The sequence below is a fragment of the Cnephaeus nilssonii genome, assembly GCF_951640355.1.
Source record: "Cnephaeus nilssonii genome assembly, chromosome: 10".
Lineage (NCBI taxonomy): Eukaryota > Metazoa > Chordata > Mammalia > Chiroptera > Vespertilionidae > Cnephaeus > Cnephaeus nilssonii.
In genome coordinates, this window is record NC_137081.1 from 28805380 (window position 1) to 28833172 (window position 27793).

General features: G+C 38.9%; 1 protein-coding gene across 1 annotated transcript in view; it reads right to left on the minus strand.

Moving 5' to 3' along the window:
* Window positions 1–1203: 1203 nt before the first annotated feature.
* The window catches only part of PID1 (phosphotyrosine interaction domain containing 1), a 199803-nt gene continuing 173213 nt past the window's right edge, over window positions 1204–27793 (minus strand). Inside the window, exon 3 of the mRNA XM_079783208.1 lies at window positions 1204–3311. Coding sequence (XP_079639334.1) covers window positions 2835–3311 — 477 coding nt within the window. The 3' untranslated portion in view covers window positions 1204–2834. The remainder of the gene's footprint in view (window positions 3312–27793) is intronic.

A 27793-nucleotide genomic window follows, 5' to 3' on the forward strand; every position in this document is an offset into this window, starting at 1 on the left:
ACGCCAGTGTGCACCACCCCTCCCTGGGGAATTAGTATTGGCTTTCCCAAAAGACTTCATTAGCTATTTGAAAGATGCCATTGCGTATTTTTCCTTAAATTGCTTACTAATCATCTCAAACAAAAGCTCCTGCCAATATTATCAGAATCAATTCCTTAGCACACCACACGTAGTACCCTGAAAAACAAACAAACAAACAAAAACACAAAAAAAAACCAACAACTAGCAAATGCTTTCTGCAATAAATAACCATATGTGCACTTGGGATTCAAGTTGTACTGATAGAGGGAAATTGCATTGTTTTGAAATATATACTGGCTGGTTTGTTATTGCTTTTTTCTCCCCACTATTAGCAGCATATTCAAGGATGATAGAGTAAACCTGAAATTGAAAAGAGTTCAATTTGAGAGAAAAATGCCATTTTAATTAGAGGAGTTAGTTATTCTCAACTTGAGTTCATGCCTCAGCAGGCACCATATCTTCACTGTAGAGGCCCCTACCTTTGTTAATAATTCACGAAGGGCATTGCTCAAGACACACAGACTCCAGGGCACCTGCCTTGCTGGAAAAGTGGGCCATTCCGGGAAATCACGGCCTGGAGGAGACGTTTTTAACCAGTCGTGTCAGGAGGAATCACTCCATGTTTACCTTCTGGGATTTCAGTGCGGGACTCCAAAGATATAGGTGAGATTTTATAAATTCCAATCATCTGCAAAATGTTCCGGAAGGCTATCCTCTGAAATCAGCTCAGCACCCTAAATAACTGTGTCCATTTTTGAACGTTACCATCTCAATTAAGGGACAGCGATCAAATATAAATCGAGTGTTAGAAAATAAAATGCAGCAACTGGTGTTGCTCAGTTGATTAGGCGTCATCCCATCACTGAAAGGTTGCTGGTTCAATTCCAGGTCAGGGCACATGCCAAGGTTGTGGGTTCAATCCACAGTAGGGGGTGTGCAGGAGGCAGGCAGCCAATCCATGTCTTAATATTTCTCTCTCCCTCTCCCTTCCTTTCTCTACAAAAATCTTTAAAAAAAAAAGAAAACATAATTTTTTAAGCATAATCAAGGAATGGGTTATTTATGACCAAGCTTGAACATGTGCTTAGATAGAATTCCCTATTTACTTAATTTGCTCTATCTTTACATAAATAGGAAAGACATAAAGTAGGAAACGCCTCAGCTTTATTAATGCAAACATATTTTATTAAAGAATGAATGCATTTATGCTAAAGAATAGTTTACATGTGTTGGAAAGCAGCAAGCATATCTCCAAGGGGCGGGTTCTCCTCAATATGACTCCATGCTAATTCTACATGCTTTAAACCCAGACCCACACATGGGGGTACATATACACAACACAGATGCATATAGGGACACACAGATACAAAGACCAAAACACCAACACGGTTGCTCTCCAGATGCTATTAACTCTCATTTAAGGCTTCTTTCTGTAAGGTGCCCCAGTGCCCCTACCATCACCAGGATTAAAAACCAACTTTAATCAATGCGCAGCATTACCTGGGAAACTAGCCATCTGCTCTCAGCCTTAAATGTTTGTATTTTAACAAATCTTCTCAATTTCATACAGTGATGACCCTTGGCATTTTATGACATTGAAAGATCCAAGAAACCGAGAAATCTCAACTTTGGTGAGAACTTCGCATTAGAAACAGTGAATGCACTGGCGATCCTGACTCTGAGATGTTCCTGATTTGAAGGTCACAGGGTCAGATTTATTTTTAGATTAAGTTGGACGTAGACAAGCCAAGTTTAGAGAACTCACTGGAGTGCAAGGTTGAGTGATGGCGGCAAGGCTTCCTTGGTGACACCAAGTCAGATTTGAAGCTTGCCTGGAAGGACTCATTAGACAGGACCATAAGTTACCACAAATCAGGGTTGAACGAAAGGATAGCCTGCATGGAGTTTGTTCACTTGCTGATAACACATTCCCTTTTTCCAAGGTTTCTGTTGTGGTGGTGGTTGTTTTAAACTCCTAGCTGGTTTGATGGTTGATTTCATCTGCTTGGCAATTTTCCTCCCTTTGGGTGCCCTGCAGTGTATGTTGAGAATCCACCCCTGTGGGGATGTTGGCATGGGTTAGAAGGGGAACAAGGGTGGATGGGGCAGGAGGAGGGAAGGGTCATTAGTAGTTGCAAGGATTCTAAGAAAATAGATGAAGTGAATACAATAAGAGGGCATTACTTGATATATTTATGTAAATAAAAGCATTATCTTTAACTGTGAATTAACTGCCAACTATCAGACTGTTAGTTGTAAAGCTCAATGAAGGCTGTGCTGATTGGCTTACTGAGGAGAGGATCTGAAACACGGGAGAGGAGTCTCAGGCTCAAATCCACCTGACTTTTCCTTTAGCCCTGCTACTTCCACACCAGCATCAGTACGCATTCCCTGCCCCCTTGACTAATGATCTGATAAGTGCATCTAACATTCTTGTTGGGTTTCATAAGGCAAACTGGAATTGTCCATCAAATAACAGCCTCAGTGTCTTTGCCTGAGAATGGTGAAAATCAGCATGGAGCTCTCCTACAGGGAGGCAACTGGGAATGAGCAAAGAAAAAGAAAGAGAGTCTAGAACTTTCCTCCCCATCCACACTCCCACCCTCCTCACAGTCACAGCAGCAGCAGATTTCAATGTAACGTAATTACTTTAATAATACATTTCTTTAGATTTAGAGTTGCTCTTCTGAATTTAAAAAGCTTGGTCGGCCAATAGTTTGGCAGTCTTTCATCTGAAATTTGAATCGTTGCATATTCATATGGTCTGGAATTCCTGGACCAATGCTGCCTTTTCTGAAGCCCCCAAAGTTCCTTCAGCCGTCATCGGATTCTAATCCCTGGGAGACCTCCTCAGAGGAGCTGTTCCTGTGGATCCGGCCATCACTCTTCATACTGTGGAAAGTCTTCTTGAAAGCCTCCATCATGGCGTGGGCCAGCTTCTTGGCCTCCAGCTTGCTCTCGCACTCGACAGCATGACAGTCCATCTGGTAGGACAGGTCGTCGTTGATCTCCCTGTAGACCCAGGCGAAGATGTTAGGGCTCACGTTGTGGTCAGCGGTGCAGTAGGCAATGCGAGCCACTTGGAAGGTATCCATGTGGACCGTAGCCTCCCCTTTGTGGTCAAGGTGATGGAGACACACTTGGAATGGTCGGATTTCCAGAAGGACATTGGCTGGAAAGATATCTTCTCGGGCTAGTGTGTGCTTCTTCCAGAGCTCAATGACTGGCTTTTCTGTGCAGCCTGAAAAAAACTGCATGCCTGTGGTAGGGACTTTACCCAGATAGGTAACCTGCAGAGGAAATAGAGGAAGAAAAAGGGGTTGGTCAATAGTAAACTCTTTGTGCTAGTTGTTCATTTCAATGTTCTCATTCATGGTGTCACATGGGAAGGTGGAGAGACATCTTTCTTGCTCCCTAAATGTCATAACTGCCATCAGAATTTTTACCCTTTCTCCCTAACAAGTGGCCCACTTGGCAAAAATATTGTAATTCTTTAAATATTAGAGTTGAAGTTTAAAAATATATTTCTAGAGAACTACTCTCCATCTTCCTACCCCCCTTTAAAACTCTTATTAGAGTGATGATATTTTACATAATTTGGCATTTCTTTATAATTGTACAGGCACTTGAAGTTTATTTTCAACCAAACACAAGCAGAATTTAATGATAGGAAGGAGTCATAAGGATGGTGCATCTGAAAAACAAAATCCTTATTAAACATCTCCTAGTCTGGTTCTCTTTTCAAATCTGTCAGTGTTCACTTTCCCTTGAGCTTCTTGCTTCTAGCAAATGCCAAGGACACTGGAAATAAATGTTCTGTTTAAATTATGGCCTAAAACATGATTGGTTTCCTTCCAAGGTAATTTTTGAAAATATAGCAATACAGTTGTTTTTCAACCTAAACAGTTTTGGAATAGATGGGTACCATCTGGTTATAGTGATAATAAATGAAAGATTTACAGATGGTTGGAGACTGAGAATGCTTGCTTATCAAATAGCTAGATGGGCAGTATGAAAACAAAGGAAAATAATTCCAAGTGATTCAAACAGTGATTTCTTAAAAACGTGTTTAAGAATACCAATAAGGGATTTTTTTATTCTTTCATTTTTTCATTCATCAAAACAGATAGAACTGCTATCATTATGGAAAGGCATAATACTGAAGACATAATTTAAGAAATAACACAAAATAGTATACAATTTGGTGCAAAATTAGTGACATAGATATACATACTACGGATTTGAGGAAGAAAAGACTAGAAAAAAAGGTCCATGGAAATGGTGAGAAAGGACATTTTGTCACAGTGATTCCAAATCAATATTGACATTTAGTGGGACTATAAAGGCCACGTACAAAAATTTTAAGAGCACAGAAGTGAAGTAGTTACAATTTCTTGTGCTTTATCTCTCAAACAAGAGTTAATTGGATCGTCCCTTTAAAAACATAGCTCCTTAGTAAAGAAGCATAAAAGCTGCACATTCTAGAAATATTCAAAACCTATCTATAATAATAAAAGTGTAATATGCTAATTAGACTGGACAGCTTAACGACCTTCCAGATGTCATTCCGGTTGACCTTCTGGATGAAGGTGGGGTGGCTGCGAGGACTGAGGCAAGCTGCTGAGGCTGCGAGGGCCAAGCCCCTTGCATGAATTTCATGCATCGGGCCTCTAGTTACACATAATGGCAATATGACAGGTGGGCATGTGAGAAGGGTAAAGTGAAGATGGGGTGGCCCAAAAATCAATGGGAAGCAAGTGGATATTTGTTCAGAGGCAGGCAGAGTCAAGATTTAAATCCTAGCTTCACGGTTCACCAGGTGGATGGATCATACCGGACACACCACTGGACCTCTGCACATGCACAGACATCATTATAACGTAAGGGAGACCATGAAAAGGGTGGCAATGAGTACTACATAGTACCCTGAACATTCAGTGGAAGGAAGTGTGGTTCCTTGCTGGCAAAGGCCTCAGAGAGAAGAGTCATTAAATTTCAAATCATCAGGACCTCAAAAGCCAGATAGGAGCCCAGCAAGTCAAAGTGGTGTGAGAAGGAGGGAGCAGAAAGGCAAGCAAGGGCTGCAGCGGGAAAAGCCCCAGGTGGGCAAAGGGGCTGCTTTGGCCTGACCACACATTAGGTTGTGGCAGAAGCCAGAGTGGGGACTTCTCTCCTCTTGATGAAATGCCACTAAAAATCTACAGCCCAAGGAGGGCCTGGATTTGATCAAGGTTGAAAACTTGGAAGACCTGATAATGCCACGAAGAAAGATGGATGGGGAGGGCCGACTAAGAGCAGAATGCTCGGGCAAGATGTTGTAGCAACAGCCCAGCCTGGAGGCAAAGGTGAACTGAATTAGGAGTGTCGGTAGTGGGGAAGGACAGAGGAGACACATGGCAAAGATATTTCAAAGGCAAAACTGACAGGACACTGTAGGGAGAAAATAACTCAGATACTGCAAATGCTCAAACGCCCCAAAGAGGGCAACTGGTTGAACAGCTCCGTGTCTCTCTGGATTGGAGTCAGATAATAAAGATGGCTTTGTGAGCAAATGCACAACACAGGGTTCTTCAATACCGTTTACTGAAAATGTACATTCTGTATGTGGTACTTTGTGATATCTTTATTATTTTTAACAGCTCTATTTTTTACTTTATTTTTGAAATTTCACATCATATAAAACTTACCATTTTAAAGCATATGATTCAGTAGCATTTAGTAGTCAAAATGTTGTACAACTATCTGCTCTAACTAGCTCCAAGATATTTTCATCACCCCCAAAGGCGACATAGTGCCCATTAAAACAATCTTTCTCCGTTATCCCCTCTCCCAAGGCCCTGGCAACCACCAACCTGCTTTCTGTCTCTATGGATTCCCTATTCTTCCTAATTCATATAAGTGGAATCATACAATATGTGGCCTTTCCTGTCTGGCTTGTTTCACTTAGAATAATGTTTTCAACATTTATCCAAGTTGTACCTGTATCAGTACCTCATTCATTCCTATGACATCTTTACTTCTGGAAGTTTAAACACAAATGGGGAGAACAAGTTTCAGTGCTTGGAGTGAAAGCATACTCTCTTCTACTCTCCACTGAAACTAGAAATAACTTTCTATTTCATACAAAAATTCTTCTGATGGAGGGAAACTCCTTTGATTTGCCAATAGGATCACACCTTCATCCCACCCCTTCCCCTGCCCCCCAACACACACACAAGTTTTAAAAAATTACAGTGTCTTCTATTGCAATGTAACTAAAGGATGAGCTGTAAAACATTATTAGAAGTGGTAAATGACTCACTCCAACAGGAAGCAATTTCATAGTGGTAACATTTTGACAACGAAGACAAAATATAATCCTCCCTTATAAATATTTATTACTTAAAAAACTAAAGATTTTAAGGAACATAAAGTTTTATTGTGGAAGTGTGCTTTAGAGAACAGTGGAGTGGAGATTAGTAGCTCAAAAAGTTTAATAGGCAATAATGAAAGCTACAAATAATATGCAGACATTTATAAAAACAATTTTAAAACACTGAGGTACAACATAATACATATATGTAATCTCTTGAAATTAAACTTATTATGGAAGTGTCTTTAATCAGTGGTTCTCTTTCACCATGATCATCTGACTAGCACTCTACACATTAACCATAAGACCCTAAGTCCCCACTAACATACATCCTCAACCAAATCAAGCCACACAGACACTGAAGAGTAGTAACAAATATTTGTGTCACACTTCAAGTGAGAAGCACATGGTATCTATAGGTTCACTGACAGCACTGTGGTTCAGGATCTAATGTCATTATCACTAACCCATTTTAAAAGACAAGAACCTTAGGTGAGGTGGTAGCACTGGGAGACATAACTTATACTTTCAAGTGTTGGGATTTCAGGAATATTTTGATTATTTGTGAAGAAAATTGCTTAGAAAAGATAGCCTGAAAAGACACATGTTGAATTCCTGGACCATTTTGCTATCAGATGAGAGGCATTTACAACTGGTTTCACTTTCAGCCAGTTATTCATTTTTCCCATCTTTGGACTATCAGAGAAATTTTGGATTTATATGAGCATCCAAATATAGTAGGTCCTTCCATAGAATGAACAACATTTTTTTTTGTTTGGTGCTTTTGCCAATGACACTCTTCTCCATGACAATATAGGCTTAAGCAGTTCTTTAAAAATGTATTCTGTTTTATAATTGCAGAAAGTGAGAAGTAAAAACCCTAGAAAATTGTCAGGTAAAATAGTGCACAAATAATAAAATAATACATGTATATGATATCCTATTATATTATTATATAATTTATTTATATCATCTGTTTTCTAAAACTCAAAAAAATATAGAATATACTTAAAATGAAATCAAAGAAAATAAAAGTTAATCTCAAGAACTCGAGACTTTTGGAATTTTCCCACAAGTTTTCTGTGCAAAGAGAAGCCTAAATACGTATGTTCTTAGCACTGATCCTGAATATTCCATTAGCTTCATCTTGCAGAGTGTTACCAAGCCTGCAGATGGAAGAAAGTCGTAAGTGGCTCATGCAATGACTCTGCTCCATGGGGATACTGACAAGGGCCAACAATCACACCAAGTGTTCCCGGGGAACCACAATTGATGTCTGCTCTCAATTTGTAATGAAGGCCACAGAGGCGGTGGTGGACAGACAAGTCCTTCCTACCAGCACAGAATTAGCAAAAATGCCCCCGAAGTGCCAGCAAATGGCTGGTTTCCTAGTGACAGCAGCTCCTGCTGCTTGAATGTACAGGGGTCCCCTCAACTCAGGCCTCGCAAGATTCTTGGCTGAGTCTTCTCTTGATTCAAAGGAGCTAACTCTGCCCAAACCTTTCTAAACAGTCCCAGTAATGAACTGGTTCCTGCAGGATCTACTCAACACAGAGCAGGAGTCAGAGGGTAAAACTTATGCTGCTGGGTGAACCTTAGGAAGTCAATGAAACTCTTGTTTGTTGTCTTTGTGGAGCAGATAACATTGTCTAAAATCCCATGAGGTTATGTAAATACAACATAAAGTCAACAAGTTGACACTTCTTAAAGACATATAGGAAAAGAATGATCTGAATAGATTTTCCCTAGAAATGGAATAAAAATAATTACCCAGTTTCCTTAAAAATGGAATGCAAAATGATAAAATGACCTCCCAACATAGCTTCCCCTCAGAAGGATCCCTGACTTTGCCTGTGCACTTCCCTTCGTCAGTCAATTGCTTGCTATTTGCCTGCCCATTTCCTAAATCTCCCACTAAATTCTCCAGAATCTGGCATTAACCCATGTAGCTGCCTATACGTCACTGAAGAAAAAAGTGAATATATTTTGGTTTAGAAGGAAGATAGCATATGGCTCTGCTTTTCAAGGGAAATAGAGTAAAAACTTTTTTAAATTAGTTGTCTCAAAATACCAACGATTTGCTTTTGTTGTGCATGCAGCCGTGCCCTCTGTGGATAAGGGACCACAGAGTACATGTGTCTCACTGCACAGAAACCCTGAAATGTAGGTGTTATTCCAGCACCCTCCTCTGCCATCACTGTTTCAGGGACTTACTCTAAATGTATTGCTAGATCACTTCTGGCCACAGTATTCCTGTGGGGGACTTCCTTGCACACCCTTCTGTGGGCACTTCCTCCTTGTGAGTAAGAACACAGGACTCAGTATTCAAAGCTGCTTCAGGAGGACCCACCACCAACATAGCTGTGCAGCCACCGATGTCAGGTCTGGTTAATGAGGATCTTGTTCTCCTGCCCTCCTATGAAAGGAGTGAATGTCTGCTAGGTGAATAAGTCCCTCTTAGCCTCATTCTTAAGAACTGCAATCTTCCATAGCCACAAAGTAGACAAGAAAAAACGAGTCAAGAAATTGGTCACTAAATATGTCCAAAAGGGTAGACAGATTTGTTTTTTTTAGCTGTCACCGCCCAGGGTGCTGGAACAAGGGGACTTGGAAGATGACAAGAAGACTCTTCAGGAGTAAAAATCAGTTGGAAATATGCAGTAAATACTAGCATCTTTTCTCTGGTTGCAGAAACAGGTATTGGGCAAAGAAAGTATTAAGAATGAATCATTCTGAGAGAAATCAACAGAGCAAAAAATGAAAGTTTTTCCCCATGTATCATTCAATGGCATAAACCAATGCCCCAGATGCAGACAATGTGTGAATGGGCTAAACCCAGGCCTGACTGAAGACATTTTTTGAGAATATTCACAGCATGTGGAAATACATAGAAGCTGTGGAACCATCGGGCGCGCCAGAGTGTCTGCAGCGTTAACAGTGTCAGATCAGGAGAGACCGGTGTCCTCAGAACCTCTCCTTCCCACCCATGAGTTTTCCAACATCCCAGCCAGCTCTCCATTCATGAGTTACCATTCCCTGCTCATGTGTGGCAAACAAACCCTGGTTGCCGAAATGCATCCTTCAAGCTGAGCGGACACCATTCCATTCCTTCCTCTGGGTGGACGATCCATATTTCATTCTTACCTGAAAAACCCTTGTTTAGGATTTTTACTAACCTCACCCTAAAAAGGGCAGTCAGATGGAGTGGATAATGATAAGTTCCCCTAAACAAGAATGTGAGGTGAGATGGATGATCACAGAAGACCCCAAGCACCTAGTTTCCTGGGGATCTTCTACCTTCCAGGCTGGATCAACCCGGCTTCAAAACCTCATGAGCCCAGCTTTGGTTTGGTTTACTGTGGGGTTTCTCTGGGATGACATGACAGGAACAAAGACTCCCCAGAGTTCTTTCTTGGGATATGAAAGGTCTTGGTGTTCTTTCATTGTCTGTAGGAGACTTCCTTTCCCCATCTGACATAAAATCACATTATATGAACACAGGCTGAAGACACCTTAACTGGGCATCCTAATAGCCTTTGGGCTACAAGACAAAACATGAGAAAAAAATAGCTTCTCTTAACCTGGGGTCAAATACTAGAGTCAAGCTCTTTGCTCCCACATTAATTCCCACCTGCACATTTCAGAGGAAGAGGAAAAGACAAAACCCTAAGATGTATGGTCCCAGCTTGAATATACTCCTTCTTTGCCCACCACAGAGAAGCACAAATTCACTAACACTTTGACAAGTGGAGATGGACCCATAATGCAAACACAAGCACAATGCTAATCATGACCTTGAACCTGTATTACATGCTTTAGGCCATGAAGAAGGTATTAAAAGAGAAATGTTGGTTATAGTGAAATCCATGAAGTTATTGTGAGAAATATAAAAGTGATAAGCTTTGAACTTAAAAATTAAATTTCTTTATCTGTACATTCATGTCGTAAGTGTTTGTTGAGCACCTACTAGGAATTATGTATATTAGTGAACAAAATGGACAAAACTCCCTGCTGTCTTGGGGATTACATTCCAAGTACACTGACGATGCTTAGCACTAAATTCACTGCACTCAACATTATAAGTGCAAGGCTGGCCTTAGGGAGAAGAGCACACAGAAGCCTCCCCGAGTACTTTCAATGAATCCGGAAAACTTATCTTTCGTTCCAAAAGGTCTTAACTCTCATATGGCATAAGTAGGACAAAGGTACCCACAGTTTGGAATTCATCCCTTGGATCAAACTGTGTTCAATGAAGGTTCATTAGTCTTGACACTCACTGTACTTTGGCTTTCTGAGATGCTGCTGAAGTAGAAAACCAGGCAGGTTGAGGGCTTTAGAAGAGTGCCAAGGGAGAGGGGAAGGCAGGTGAGAGCAAGGAAGACATGGAGGTAAAAGATGAAGGCAGACTTGTCTCCCAAACAAAATGGACTGGCAGTAAGAATGTCATTGGTGACTTTACATTTGCCATGACTGGACAGTTAAGGTAATAGACACTTGCATTTTCACTCTTGGGATCTTCCCATCTTCCCTTCATTGTAATCTTGTAGCAAAATTATAAGTTGTTTTAGGCTACCCAGCATCTAGTCTACCTTTCTTTAGTATCTTCCTTCTTTATTTTGGAGAACTTACTAGCAAATTTTCTCAGGATTTAAACTTAAAATACTGGTGATTATATTTAATTAATTTTTGATTGTTCAAAGGTATATCAGCATTATGGGCTTTTTAGAGCTAAATGGTGACATTCATACCAACCTAACACCTTGTCTGTGATGCAGAGATGATGATTCTAATATACAAGGAGAAAAGGGCATTTGCCACAATCATCTTGCTCAAAGAGCATGACATGGAACACAGGTCCTCCACCCCAAGGTCAAGAACCTTTCCACTACTCCAATTTCTTTCCCTGAAGGGTACACAGACCCCTTATTTTTCATTTTTATACCATCTACTTTCTCTTAGGCCATTTCTTCAAGCATGTACCTGAGATTGAGTCCTGAAAAGGTGTCAGACACTCTACTGGGTCTTGTTAAACACTCTGAAAAGGGTTTGGAGTTAAACCCTTAAAGAGTCCTTAACCTGAGATGTGTTTGCATTGCCCAGAGATTTAAATTCTGATGCTAGCATCAATAATTGAAAGGAGATAAGAATGCATACTTAATATTCAGATATCATATTCCTCAAGAACTTTGAAATGGTGTTTTCCAAAGCAAACAATCCCCACTTCAAAGAATAACTCTGAAGAGAAAATATCAAACATGTGTTCAGTTGGCCCCAACTCTGCTCCTGTGGGTCATGTACCAACAGGTCAGACACCATATGATGCAGAATTGCTCTGGGCACTAAACGCCATGCTGGGCAGGGCTTTGCACATTCCTCAACAAAGGCAGCTGAGAGCCTGGAAGGTCAGCATGAGACGCCTGGCCTCTGCTCAGAGCATGCCTGGGCAGATAGCTCTGAGGTCCTACCCTTCAGCCCCCCAGGCTTCTGTGGGTCATTTACAGGAAGCCCATATGATTCTGAAACAAAACTTGGTGTGTGTTTTTTCCTCCAAAGTGAGTCATGGGTGCCATTCTAGGGTCTATTTTTTGGCAGATCTACCTAACACTCATCAGTGTAAGAGTGGACCCAACTGTCCTATGGCCAGACTGAGATGAGGACCAATCGTTACTGTTCCCTATAAGGCTACCCTTAAAAGTCTTCTGCCGAATATCTGCTTGGCCTGGCTTGGTTGGCTGACCAGGGGAAGCAAGTGAGCCGACTGCCTGGGGAGAACCTGCCTCAAACTTTTAACAGCATACTTTTGTTAACCCTGAAGGAGATGGTGACAACCCAGAAAGGCTTTTTTAATAGTAGCAACAATGTTGGCAGTAGAATGCAGACTTTCTAAAGTCCATATTTTCTAGGACACATTTACACATATGCCTTTGTTTAGTGATTTTTTTTTTAATTCCAGTAACTTTCCTACAGTCACAGATATTGAGAATACTTTTTTTATTGTTTAGCAGTTCTTCCCAAGTATTTTCTTGGGTTATGTTTATTGAATCTGTGAAAATATTAATAGAAATATAACTGGGGAATATGTTTTCTTTTTATTATGTAAATGTATACCATGGGGGAAAATAATTACTAAGACCCATTGCTGAGGGGTAATTAAGTACTGTTTTTGCACTCTAACCGAGATGAAGGTTGCTTCAGCTGTGAAATACAGCATATGTCTCACAATTAGGTGTTTAAGTGACAGATTTATTTCTGTTATTCATATTGTAACTTAGTTCCAATGATGCAGAGTGATTGGAAATGTTGTGTCCCATTTGTGCTTAGCAAAGCAGTCCCAATGTGCAATTTGTCCTGTCAAATGGCTCTTAGATGTGTGAAGACAGAAGTGATTTATCTGAAAGGCACCGAAGTATGCTCCTGAAGACAAAGTCACTTAATAAAAATGACACCGCAGTGAAGCACACATTCCCTCATCTGGCTCCTTCTGGTGAGCTTGCCCAATGGTCAAACCTGGCACCGTTCCACTCAGTGGCAAAGAACAATTTATTTCTTGACAAGTCTGATCTGTCCCCTTCTGCTTTCTAAACAGTAGAGTGTCCTGGAAAGGGATAGAAATTCAGCAGAGCTCTCTCTAGGCCCTTAAATGTTCACAACAAGAATATTCTCTCAATGATAAATCGATATCAAACACACTGCTTGAGAGTTATCCTGACAAATGGATTCAAGGGGCAAACGATGTGGCAGGTGAGAAATGTTACCAATTTTTGTCTTTGTAGCACTTTATCAATTCATTTTTCTTAGTGCACATCTCATTAGGAGTGGACCAGTGAAAGCACTAAACATTTAGAAAGAATAATCCTGAAACAACATTTGCTTGGAGTTAATAAAATAAACACGAAGTCTTTTGGATACAAGTCTACAGCTCTTAACAGAAGGCCAAAAGAAATTTGAAAAGAGACGTAATATGGAGGTTAACTAAACATGGTATTAGCAAGCATTCCAAATAAATGAAAACTTATGTTCCAACAAAAACCTTTATATGAATGTACACAGCAGCTTTATTTGTACACATCAAAAACTGGAATTAGTTCAGATGTCTTCAACAGGTGAACAGTTAAGTAAACTGAGGTATATCCATTCCATGGAATATTACTCATCAAGAAAATGAACTATTGACACACCAAACAACTGGGATGAATCTCCAAGGAATTCTACTGAGTAAAAAATAAATAATAACAAAAAAGATCTAAATTGTTACATACTATTTTATTCCATTTATACATCATTTTTGAAATGACAAAATTTTGGAAATGGAGAACAGATTAGTGGTTGCCAGAGGTTAGAGATGGAAGAGAGGTGGGTGTGGTTATAAAGGGCAACAGGAGGAGTCAATGTTGTGAGAAACATTTGTAGTATCTTAGTGTTGACTGTAGAGGTGAAAACATGAATTTACACATGTGAAAATTGCATTGAACTAAGTAAATACATGAATAAGAACAAGTAAAACTGGATAATCTTAATAACATTAGGGGAGTGCATAAATGTGATATCTTATATAATAAAAAGGCCAATATGCAAATTGTCCTCTCCACCAGGGGTTTGACCAAGGGGTGGGCCCAGCCAACTGCCTGCAGCCTCTCCCCCTGGCCGGCCCCACCCCCGATCGACCCCCCTCGGCCCAATTGTGGCGGGCCAGCCGGACCCCACCTGTGCACGAATTTGTGCACTGAGCCTCTAGTTATACTATATTTTGCAAAGTGTTATCATTGGAGAAAACAGTGTAAAGTATATATGGGATCTCTCTGAATTATTTCTTAACCACTGTATGTGAATCAATCATCTCAATAAAATTTTAATTAAAAAAGTCATCTCATTCAGCATTATTTTTCTTTCTTTTTTCTTTTTTTAATATATTTTTATTGATTTCAGAGAGGAAGGGAGAGAGAGAGAGAGAGATAGAAACATCAATGATGAGAGAGAATCATTGATTGCCTGCCTCCTGCACACCCCACACTGGGGATCGAGCCTGCAACCCAGGCATGTGCCCTTGGCTAGAATCAAACCCTGGACCCTTCAGTCTGCAGGTTGATGCTCTACTCACTGAGCCAAAATGGCTAGGGCAGCATTATTTTTCTTTAAAAATACCTTTTATTTATAACTAGAGGCCTGATACATGAAGATTCATGCAAGAATGGGCCTTCCTTCCCCTGGCTGCTGGCACCGCCTTTGCTCCAGCCCCGGAGCCGCCTTTCTGCCTTCCCACACTGCCCAGAGGCCCCGAGTGGCTGGGGCGGTGTGGAATGCCTGCGTCCCACCCCTGCCACTGGTGCCTGTGTATGCAAATTAACCATCTTTGTTGGGTTAATTTGCATACTCACTTCTGATTGGCTGGTGGGTGTCACAAAGGTACGGTCAATTTACATCTTTCTCTTTTATTAGTGTAGTTTATTTATCAAATTTTAAACATATTTATGATATTCTAATCAATGGGTATGCATACTAATTATAAAGATAATTCAAACAAATTCAAAGACAACGTATGGTCACAGAAAATAATTTTTGAAAATTTCAATTATATTGTTTTCTTGCACAGGAAATAGGATAAGGAGGGATGTAAATGATTAAGCAACAGTTCTGAAATCTGTTCTCTCCCTTCATTGGGGAATGGGGAGGTGACCCAGAAAAGAAAGAAATGACCTGGTCTAATCTCCGTGTTAACTTGACCATCTGGTGTTTGCTGGCAGGCAAGACCTGACCTACAGAATGCCTTTTGCAGGATGTACCTGCTTGCCTAGAATTGCTGATGGTCAACAAATACAAAATCTGTAGAGTTATGGAACATGGCTTCCAGGAAACTGCCTCATACACTGTGTAACTAAGTATAAAATAAAGATGTTAAAGATTGAAAGGGCTCTCTTCTGCATAACTAATATAAGTACGTACAGTATTAGGTATCTTCTGTGTTAATGTGGGCTAGACCATTTATGATGCTGTGAGAAAAGACTGAAAGAGCCACATAGACAGCCCCAAATGTCACCATGTTTTGCTTGTGCCTTTTGATTATTTGTGTTCCCAAAATTACTAGTAAAGTTTGGTACTAGAATGAGATTTCTGATCTGAATATCTAATTATTTGTGTAATCTCAGAGGATGATCAAGAGAAGGCTTTCCAGCATATACTTACATATATTATGATGACATTGGGAGGCGATGGAAGGGTTATTACAGACCAGGAAGGAAAAGAAAACTTATAAAATGTGATTGTTAAAGAAGAGTTTGTTCATGATGTTTTTAAGAGATGCAGTTTGGTTTTTAGATTATATTGACTCTATTAAAAAGAGCCGTGTAGCAATTTTATTTAAAATACAGTATTTAAAATATGATAGATATTATATCCTTTGCAACTATTTTTTTTATCTTTATTGTTGAGAGTATTACAGCTATCCCTCTCCCCTTCTGAAATGTATGATGGAAATATCTTCTGTAGAGTTAAAACTATGATCAAGTAGAATACTGATATATTTTATAGAAACCTAAATGAAACTTATTGACTATGCCTTACCTGACTGAATTTTACTTAAAGTTCTACTTATAATTAGAGAAATGAACAATAGTCTGGCTGGTGTGGCTCAGTGGTTGAGTGTCAACCCATGAACCAGGAGGGCACATGCTCAGGGTTGTGGGGCATATAGGAGGCAGCCGATCAATGATTCTCTCTCATCATTTATGTTTCTATCTTTCTCTCTCTCCCTCTTCTTTCCTCTCTGAAATCAATAAAAAAAATATTTAAAAGAAAAAGAAAGTATCCTGAGATACCTATCAGATAGATAAAATTAAAAAACTTGGTACATATTATGTTGGCAAGGGGATGGAGAAACAGAAACGTTCACATATTGTTGGTTAGATTGCAAACTGATACTTTTTTTTTTCAAGGGAATTGGCAACATATAACAACACTATGCAGGCCTTTTGACCCAGCAATGCCTTGTCTGGGAATTTACGCTGAAAATATCCTCCATTAATGTGAAAATATACAATCATAAGTTTAATCCATTATGGCATGTTTTGTAATTACAAAATATACAAAAAATCTAAATGTTCATACAAAAGTGAGCAGTTGAATAAATTATAATACATCTATCTAATGTACTATTACAGATATGTACAAAAGAATGAGAAAGAGCTTTTGTACTTATATGGAGTGAATGACAGGGTATATTATGTGAAAAGCAGCAAAGTGAACAAAAACTATCTATTTTATGTAAGCAAAAAGGGGAAGTAAAACATACACCTTATATCTGTTCATTTCTGAGAAAAGAATCACAAAAAGGAAAACCAGAGATTGGTTACCAACAATGAGTGGTTGAGAGTAGGGTTGAAATGAGGGGGGAGGGGATGCTGTAGAAGGAATAGAGAAGTGACACTTCTCCAAGGACATCTTTTGTGTAGTTATGACTTAGAATTATATCAACAAAATAATGTAATCAAGAGATATGGGAAGAAAAATTCCAAATGGAAAAAAATAAAAAATGAGTAAAGCTAACCAAATGCAAATGAAAAACACAACTTCAGTGAAGAGAGAGAAAACATACCCAAGAAACATTTTGAGTATTTTGACTATTTGCCCTCAAGTTGAAGAAAGAAAGGACTCTAAACCAATATTGAGATTTGTTTAGTAAGCTTGTTTTCCAAAGTGGTATCTTTGCAATTCTGAGCCTACTCTATGTGTATTAAAGGATTAAGCTAAAAATAGTATTTCAAATATTGAGAACTGGTTTCCTCATCGTTAGAGAAGGGCATTACAAACATGAAAAGGAGAAAGTCTAAAAAAAACCCTGTGGCTTCAGACTGGAATTGGAGTAATCCAAACAAATTATGGTTTTCAACATATGTAGACAGGTACACATTGACATTCATATAGAGGTGTGTTTTTGTATAAACACATTCATCACTGACAAACATATTTCTTAGGAGTGCCTGCTGAGGGACACTGTAAGCCATGACGTGTCACTAGTAACAAGCATATCTGAGGCCCAAATCCAGTGTTTTAAATATCAGTCTACACAGCAAGGAACCAGCCCACCCTCCTTGGAGAAACGTCATGCTGTAACAGAAAGTAAGCAAGTATTCAAAGAATGACAAAAACTTGTCCAGAGGTGAGTCAGTTTAAAGGAGTTCCTATTGGCCAAACTGGGGGACAATTTGACAGAGAAGAGAGTCAGCTTAAAGGAGTTCCTAATGGCCAAACTGGAGGACAATTTGACTATCAAAATAAATAATAATAATGATTAAAACCAACAATAGAAGAAAGAAGCCATGAGTTAATATTGATATAAATCGTTTAAAAATAAATTAATGGAAGGAAAAGTTCTTATAGCAGAATGCAAATCTATAAAGTCAGAAAGAGATGATGAGATTAGAAAACCAGCATTTGACAACTACCACAGAAATAACTGTTTCAGGCAAGAAGAGGTTCCAATGAATGCTAAGGACTAGGAACTACAGGTTTGATGAGAAACTGGATATTTATATAACTTCAAAGTATCTCCCCACAAGACACCTATTAATTACAAATGGAAAGTAATATCTTCAGTGGAGAATCCTAGTAGACCCCAGTATAGCCACGTGATAAAGTAGTGTACACTGTGAGGACATAGCGACACTTCTGTGACCTCCCTGCCAATCACCTGAACCTAATCATGGAAATGTTGGACACACCCAAATGGAGGTGTGTCCAACATTTCCAAAATATAAAAGACAAAAAGAGAAATAACGAGGATCTGCTCCAGATTAAGGAACCCTAAATAGACCACTCATGTACTCTTCAGCCATAATTTTATTTTATTTTGATATAAATTACATTAATTCATAATTGTCAAAGTATGAATAAGGTCTGTGGCTTAGCTACTACTATTACATAAATGTTAACTTTTTGACTTTGATAATTATATTAGAGAATGTCTTCATACATGAGGATATATATCAGAATGGTAATATAAGAGAATATTCTAGTTTGTAAGAACTATATACTCCAAAATATAGGAATATAATGTCTTATTGGGAGAAAGAGAGAGAGAGAGAGAGAGAGAGAGAGAGAGAGAGAGAGAGAGAGAGAAAGAGAGAGAGAGAGAGAGAGAGAGAAAGAGAGAGAGAGAGAGAAGAACAGAAAGAGAGAGCGAGAGGAGATGAATAAACAATCTACTAAATGCTTGGGTTATATCGCTGAAAGGTACACATGGAAATATTTTATGAGAACTTTTCAACATATTTGTAGCTTAAATTATTTCATACCAGTAAGTTAAAAAGATCAGTGAATACATTTGCCCCTGGCTCAATGCTAATTTAAAATAAAAACATTTCTATGAGTATATTTAGTTGACTAAACAATGTTTATATCTTGAAGAGTAAATTTAGTTTTAAGATACATCCAACCAAGGACCTGTTTGTGATGAAAGTCCACCCCCTCAAGATGACTGGATCAATCTATTTTAGTGCTATGTGACACATTCTAGTCTAAGTGTCCTGGTGCACCTATATGCAAGAATTGAAGTGGACATCTGACAGGTTAAATTATATTCCATAAGCAAGCAGCAGCTCTTCTGAAATAATACCACTGGCAATCAAATCTATAATCACTCAAGAGCTTTAAATGTCACATTTACTTTCTACTTCCAAATAAAAAACCAAGGCATGATGTGAAAGTAATTTTTAATGACTAGCCCATCACGTTTTTATATTCTTAGTTAAAAGTCATCTCGGAACCATAGCGTTTTTGTTTTCTAACTACTGAGCTCTGCCCAAGGAAATATTGTGACTATTTGATCATGTTGTTACTATTTTACTATTTACCTCCATACAAGAATTATCACATTGAAAAAAATCCTACAGCATTCTCCTACTAGATTTAAGAAAGGAGAGTGATGTCAAATATTTAGAAACACAGAAGTACTTAAAATATAGAGACTTACATATTGTGGTTTTGAAGGATGTCTGGTTAAAGTCACTACGGATTAATGTATTCTTAAAAGGAGAAAAAATGAAAGTTACTTTCTTTTTGAATGTTGGGAAAGTAAGAATAAGGAGTGAAGCAGACTCATAGGATATGTTTGAGATGAATGACCACTTGAGTGAGAACATTTAGTAAGAGTGCACTTTCACTGGAGCAGAAGTTTCAAATATTGATGGATTAAAAAAAAGCAAAAAGCTCTTCTGTTATTTTTCAAGAAGCACCTGCTCTGCAGTCAAGAGAGTCTTACTCTCAGCCCCAGTAGGTTGCTACTAGCAGGTGTGCAATCACTGTCCAGGAGACATTGAGAATGCTTCCCTCTGATTTTCCAGCAAAGAGCCATGGAGGCCATCACTCCAGGTAAGCAGAAGATGTAGCCCAGCAATGCCAGGTGGAGACCTGTGAACAGCATCAGAAGGGAAGTCTGTGTGGCCAGCAAAGGAAGAACAAAGGAAACATTCAGTCTGTATCCTTTGAATCCCCTTGAAAGGTGACTCTGACTTTCTAAACCCTGGGACCTCATACACCTAAAGCAAAGATAGAGAAACCATGACTCACAAACTCAGACCAGGAAATCAGATCCCTTTTTTAAAAAAATTTTTTTTTCATTGTTTTAAGAACTATCTATTTTTTAAAATATATTTTTATTTATTTCAGAGAGGAAAGGAAAGGGAGCGAGAGAAACATCAACAATGAGAGAGAATCATTAATCGGCTGCTTCCTGCATGCTCCCAACTAGCGATTAAGCCTGCAACCCAGGCATGTGCCCTTGACTGGAATCAAACCTGGAACCCTTCAGTCCACAGGCTGATGCTCTATCCACTGAGCCAAACCAGCTAGGGCAGAACTATCTCTTTATAATGGTGAAAATGTCCCTGTAAATCCACAAGACATGGGTCTTATATATGGACTTTTTGATTGAGTTCTCCCACCATTATTCCCATGGATTACTGGTATATTCCATGGTCTCACATTCTCTCCATCGCAGCCTCACAAGAGGCTGAGATGATAAATGTGATACAATTTCCAAAGACCTACAGGACAACGCATAGACCTGCAGGCGGACAAAGTCCCATCACTGACAGAGCTTGTGCTGGTTCAGCTCATTCCTCCTCGTTCTACCAGGAAGGTGGTGTGATGGTTCATTTCATGTTACCTGACTGAGCCACGGAGTGCCAAGATACTTACTTCAACATTATTCTGGGCATGCCTGTGAGGGTGTTTCTGGATAAGATGGACATCTGAATCTTTAAACTGAATAAAGCAGATTGCCCTGGCCAATGTGGGTGGGTACCATCCAGATGAAGGCCTGAATAGAATAAAAGGTGGAATAAGGGAGAATTTTCTCTTTCTGTTTGAATGTCTTTAAGCTGGGACATTAGTTTTCACAGCAGATGTCTCAAGCCCACACTGAGACACCTGCCCTGACTTTCCAGCACTCTCCCTCATGGATTAGCTCTTCTCATCCATCTCCTACCACCTTCACTGTCAGTCACAGTCTCTGTGTCTCATGTCAAAAGCAGCAAACCCCTACACTGTCATTTAACATGCCTTGAATTTGTGCAATCCCAGAATTGGCAGATGAGGCTCCTTCTGTGACCAGAAGGCCTGCCTAGAGTGTGTACAGCCCAAGTCAAACTGGATGTTGTCCATCTCTGCCCGTTCTTCTTGGCCTGGTGGCAATTTAACCCAGTGGCAAAAGGAGAAAAAAGGCTCTTGGAGCTCCTCACTGATTCCATCAAAGAACCCACCCACCCTACTAGGAATCATATTGCAGCAAGACAATATTTCCTATTGTAGCCACAGCTACACTTCTTCCTTGTTGGGACAAGGGAAAATGGGATCTTGGAAACTCAGGGATTTAATTCCACATAAATAAAAATCACTTATTCTCCTGTGCAAGTCTCAGAAAATTCTTTTTCTAGGGATATCACAACAACCCCACTCCCATGAGCAACAGGTGGAGATGAGGTCCTCCTCTGACCCCCGAACAATATAAGGTATTGTCATTTTGTTGGAATCTGGCAATCACCACATGATCAGAGAAATTCAATGCAAACTCTATATATTGCATTTTTCCATTGTACATCTGATTTTCACTTTAATCTGATTTTCAAAGGGATTAGCAATGCAAAAAAGAAAAGAGGCATTGCCCACAGTAAAGTCTTAGAAGTAGAACTATGAACTGTGAAAGCAATGAATATGCACATTTTTTTGATTTTGATGTATATTTTAAAATTGCTTTTTAAAAACCACTTGCCAATTTTTATTCCCAATAGCTACTTATGAGACCCTTTCCACATACCAGACATTTTCAATGATAGCCATCATCATTTTTAACATCTTGCCAAAGTTGACAGATGAAAAATGCTACCCTGTTATTTTTTTATTGCTAGCAAGATTAAATTATTTCATATGCTTAATAGAAATCTTTATTTCTTCTTTGGTAAATGGCCTGTTGAATTACTTTGCCCCTTTTTTGTTTCTGCGGAGGGCTGTTCATCTTTTCAATATCTGTTTGTCTCTCACTTGGTTTTCCATCTCACTCCATTGGTCAATATGTCCAGAATAATGATACCTAATACAAGTGATAATGGCAATCCTGATCTGTAGCCTGAATTTATTGGAAATGCATCACAATTCCAGAACATCAGAAACACACCTGTAAGCATATATAAGCAGCCAAATGCATTTCACCAACTTATGAGTTACCTAGTGATCAATTATCAGTAGCTCAGATAACCGATAACCAAGAACTTAGGATACAAGAGGAAAGTTTTCATTTCTTTCCCAAGTTTGACAACTCAGAAATCTTGAGATTAATTTTCTAGCACTCAGAAAATCATAAGAAATGTTCTGACTGTATTCATGCTGTTTTAAAATGCAACCAGAGGGGGAAATCAGAAAAAGTCATCTATAACTCTGGGAATAATTTGCTGCATTAGAATCATGATATTGACCAGCCTTTTCCCAGAACACCTAATTCTCTAACAATCAACTTAGTTTATCATTATTTTAGGAAAAATATATACACTGAGATGTATACATACATATACATATAAGTATTTATATACACACATTCATATCTACATGAACATATCCCTGTATCTTTAACCTTGTTCAGTCAAAACTCTATAAATATTGATTGTGGAAGAGAAAAAATATAAAAGAATGCCAAAGCAATAAATAATTTGGCTATAGAACTTCTCCCAAATGACAGCTCCAATTCTTCAAGTTATCTTTCTGTGAATATCAACAGAAGTGTGTTTTCTGAAGCATTCGGAGACTGTGAAAATGTAGCCAACCATACAAGAGGCACTGCAGTCATGTCTGTGAAATCCTGTTAAAGCACAAGGTCATCTCCCTTATATGTTACAATGCAAAAAGAGGGCCATGACTGATGAAAATCCTGGTACCTCTCCAGCTGTCAAATTTTAGCCTCTCAGCAGAGTTTTGAAACTCCACCAGTTCTAAACTGGGAACTCAAGAGCCCGGGATTGCTAGGGCAGCAAATTCTTCATGCTCAGGTGAGACAGACTGTGTACATCAGGAGAGTTTTTAAGCTATGCTGAACTGAGTCATGGGTCCTTAACAATATTACATTTTTTTTTAAAAATCTGTCTTTCCAAATATTTGCATGATAAGTATACTCTCAGTTCACAGCCAAATAAAGGTGGATTTGGAAAAGTCCCAGGAAACTGTAGCCACTCTACATAAATGCTGCATGTATACTGGTGTGTATATACAGTATACTAATTCACCTAGTCCTAGACTAACCATGGGGTTATGTCCTGATAAAACCATCATAAGTTGAAAATATCTTAAGTCAAAAATGTATTTAATACACCTTACCTCATAGGTTCACCTAGCCTACCTTAAACGTGCATAGAACACAATATCCAAAAACACACAAGCAACACAGTACACTGTAGAGTACTGACTGTTAACCCTGTAGCTCACTGTCACTGCCCATCATCATGAGAAAGTATCACTACCCAGGAAAAGATCAAAATTCAAAGTTCAAAATACAGTTTCTATTGAACACGTATCACTTTCACACCATTGTAAAGTCAAAAAATGATAGTCAAACCAATGCAAGTCGGGTACTTGTATAAGACTCTTTGAGACATACCTATGCTGCCTTTAGCCACCTAGCCACTCAGTGTCCCATCAACAACTAGCAGTGAAGATGGAAATAAGTCACAGAGACCCACAAATGAACTAGCTATGGCACCATTACTAGTGTGGCATTGGAATCGGTGTCATAATGTCAATCACTGCTCTTCAAATGAAGTCTTTGAGAATCTCCTAAGATTTGCTATGAAGAAAATAATCACTTGTTATCCACATAGATTAGAAACCTGTCAGGCCCGTGATGCCTACAATATAAGAGAAAAGTTGGAACAGAAATTGGCAGAAGGGCCAATTGGAAAAAGTGATCTGACTCTAGTATTTCTTAGTTTCTAACTGTCTTTTAGGGTTCTCCACTTGTACTTTCAACCGTCAGGAGCATGCTTTAGTCTCCAGCTCTGCTGGGCGACAGAGAAATGTGAGCTGAGTCCCTCCCACAAGGGCCCCAAATGTTCCTGGCTTAGGATCCTGCTGCTCATCATGTCTGGAGGATCCTGGTTAGTTCCTGCCCTCCACTTCCAACCCCCAAAAGATAGTTTTGCTAAAGTGATTTGACAATATTATAATGCCAAAGAGTCAGGAACAGGAATAAACACAATTTATATAGGGAAGCACCTGTGGATCCCAAGGCTATCACTGCTGAGAAGAAAGTCCAGACAGGAAGTCATCTTCCCGAGGCTACTGAAAATGCACATAGAAGTGCACAGACACGTGACAGTGCCCATGTTTGAGTGTCCCTGTCAAAGAACTTTCAGGCATTTTTATAATGCTGGAGATGGGGAAATACACTCCAGTTGTTTTTTCTGTTTTACAGACAGTTCTATTTTAACCAGTATGTTTAGCAATAAGATTCCACTTTTAGTCTGCGCTCCCCTAAAGAGCGAATTAACCATTTCTACTTGCGCCCAAGGCACTTCCTAACTAATTGCTGTTTTAGTTGGAGTTTGGCTCAGAGTTCCTCTTTTTCAACAAACAGAGATCGATAAAGTGCTTGCTACTTTGAAGACAAATTTGTGTGTTGGGCCATTTTCTCCCCCAGAAGCCATCATAGCTGAAATACATTTACTTGGTTATCCATTGTCTAATTTGACCTATGGGAAATGCTCATGTCAGGCAGGAAGAAAAAATATTGGCCTGAAAACTACTTGAAGGCTACCCAGCGTCTAGTTGACACAACGGAGAAAGGTATCCAGTAATAATACCAGCATCTGGTGGCATGCGGATATTGATAGTGGATGAAGAATAAGAAATCACAGAATTTTACTTTAAGCCATCTGAAAAGTTTCCTTTCTAGTAGGAACTGTATTCAACAAAAGCATCTAGTACTAAAATACATCTTGTCTCAAAATATTTTTATTATTTTATGTGTGCCAAATACAATTATTATAAAAACTGTATATCAATAAGTAAACGATTTCATGTGATATTTTCACCAACTATGATAGGAAGGAATAAAAGCTTGTGCCACAAAAATCTAATGGAACATTCATTAGTAAACATAAATATAATATGACTCCTTCTAGGTAGAATGCAGATTTCTACCAAATAAAACATCTGTAGGCATATAAGAATGTATAAATGTGTAATACACATGTGCCACATTTTGGTTCAAATTATATTAACTTCTCTTTTTCTTGACTGGACATTTGTCATAAAACTGGGATTCTTGTCTGAGTTTCTGCATCCATGAGGGAAAACAGTTTAATTCAAATACCACCAAATCAGGATTTTTCAAAAACTATAAATACAGTATGTTGATCAGAGAATGAAAAATAAGCATTTTTTGTTCAATATCAAACATTTTCAGAGCATCTGAACTATGCCAGAGGTTGTTATAGGCATAGAGAGACACAAGTGAATAAAACAGACAAAAATCTATGCTTTCTTAAAGGAAGAGAAAAACTGTGCCTTCTCATTTGCTGTGGAGCAAACCAGACCTGGTGGCATCTGCCACTCCCAGGGGCTGCAGCAGCCTGCGTGAAAGGTCTCCACAGTGAGCCCAGACAGGACAGCCTTCACTACACCCTCTCTTCCCGCACGGAGTCCAATCACTTCATTTTGTACCGAAGTGGACTTTTTACCTTACAAATTGGAGTATCACTTTTGGACATAATATAAAATCTAATTTTGTGGATTATAGTTATCTTGAGCAGTTGCTCTGATAATGAAATATCAAGTGACTGCTCCCAAGAAATAGATTCTTTCTGCCGTTAAACCCAATCAAAAAGTCAAGGCAGACCCATGATATAGGTTTCAGGTTCTAGGGGAAGGTTTAAGGATCAAGATTCAGAAAAAGTCCTTTATCTCTATCTCTCGCCATATATTCAATTCTTGTTTTAATCATACAAATGAATGGTAATCAAGGATGGGATAATCAAAGAATGTATATGCATATATACATAGCCCATAGACATAGGCAATAGTGTGGTAAAGGCCTGGGGTGGAGCAGGGGTTGGGTGGAGGGAGGCAAATAGGGAGAAAATTGAAGACATCTATAATTCTGTTAACAATTAAAAATAGATTTAAAAAAGAATCAATAAAATTTTTAAAAATAAGTATATAATGTATGGTTTTATATGCTCATAATGATGCTTGGCAGGGTAGAATATAGTCAACTAAAGAAAAGAGTTTACAATCAAGTTGGAATTGGCAGACATGAAGTGATTCTAAACAATACAAAGGTAGCAGGTGATTAAGTGATGGTTGTTTGGTACCACCCATATACCCAACAGGAGGGGGTTGAATAGGTTAAAAAGGAGAGATTCCATATAAGGCTTGGCTGAGAAATTATACATGTGGAGGACAGGAGGTAACTGGACTAAGGCAGGGTTTGTGTTTTAGAGAAAAGTGGCATGTAATATTGGATGTGGAAAAGATTATAAAGAACTCAATGAATGGTAAGGATTCAGACTAGATAGAATTAGTGACAAGAAGCCAAGGAAAATTTGGCGGGGGTGAGTCAAATGATGAAAACAGTATTTATGGACATATAATCTGGTAGAGGTGGTCAAAGTCAACCATAATGTGACCAGGCAGTCACAGAGAAAAATGCTGTGTCTCCATGGAAAACTAGGCATTTTCTAGATGCTAGAAAAACAGCATTCTGAGTTATCAGATTCTGGTTTTATGGGGAGAACTTCAAAATTCTGTATATTGTAAGAAAGTGATAGCAATGCCTAATAATTCTTGTATATTGATATGGAGATTCTCTCCTGTCCAGAAGTGGTTTGAGTGACTTCCCATGCCCCCTCCCACCCCTGCCCGCAAGGGAAATGATTTTGCTTCCATTTGTACATTCATCTCAATAGCCCTCATATAAAATTCCAGTGAACTCTAAATTAACCAGAAAAGGCATACTGTACTGTGTACTGTATATAATTTTGAGTGATAGGGCACTTCTACTCATAGATACTGTTTCTTATTCTCAAATGGAATCTTAGTGGCTGTTCTCAGGAATGCTTTTCAAATCTCCTAGATAAAGATTAGCCCAAGAATATTGTAAAACTAAGAAAGCTACAGAGAAAGACCACCCGATGGGAGACTGTCACGTTCATGGTCCCAACTAATATATAATCCCTTTGCCATGTAGGCCCACAATATTGCTGCCTAACCAGCCGCCAAGTGTTTGGGTGATTTGTTATGCAGCCATATTGTGGCCATAGGTAACTGAAATACTCTGTCTTTTGTTAAGCATATTACCTATCTGTCTTTGACCTCCAAACATATCTTTCTGAGAAGAAATAATCATTTAGATGATTAATTGGCCTCTCTTTAGGGAAATGGACTCCACAATGCTAAATGTAGCACGTGAATAAGGCCTTAGAATAATATACATGAATCTTTTTTAAAAAAATAAACATCTATCTTTGACTACAGCCCAGAATCAAATTAATTATTTTCATGTGATTCGCTTCTTTTTTTTCCCCTTTCCTAGAAAAAATCAACATGTTATCTGATAGTCACAACTTGTTCATATGCTTCTTGCTAAATCAATTTCCAGGGTAATAAATTGCACTGCCAGCATGATTAAAATGAATTCACATCAGTGTCCCTAGTGGTCCATCCTCTCATACACTCTAATATTAGAGACCCTTATTTCTGGGATGTTCATCACCTGAAGGGAACAAAGGAGAGGTGGAATTGCCTGCTCCCTCTGCGGCAAAGGAGGAGCTGTTTCTCCCTTTGTAGGAAAAAGATGGCCAGCTAAACGGACACAGTATTTTTCCAAGATATTTTTCCCTAATAAAAAGTCATATATACAACTTTAACCTCACAGACAGAGATGGT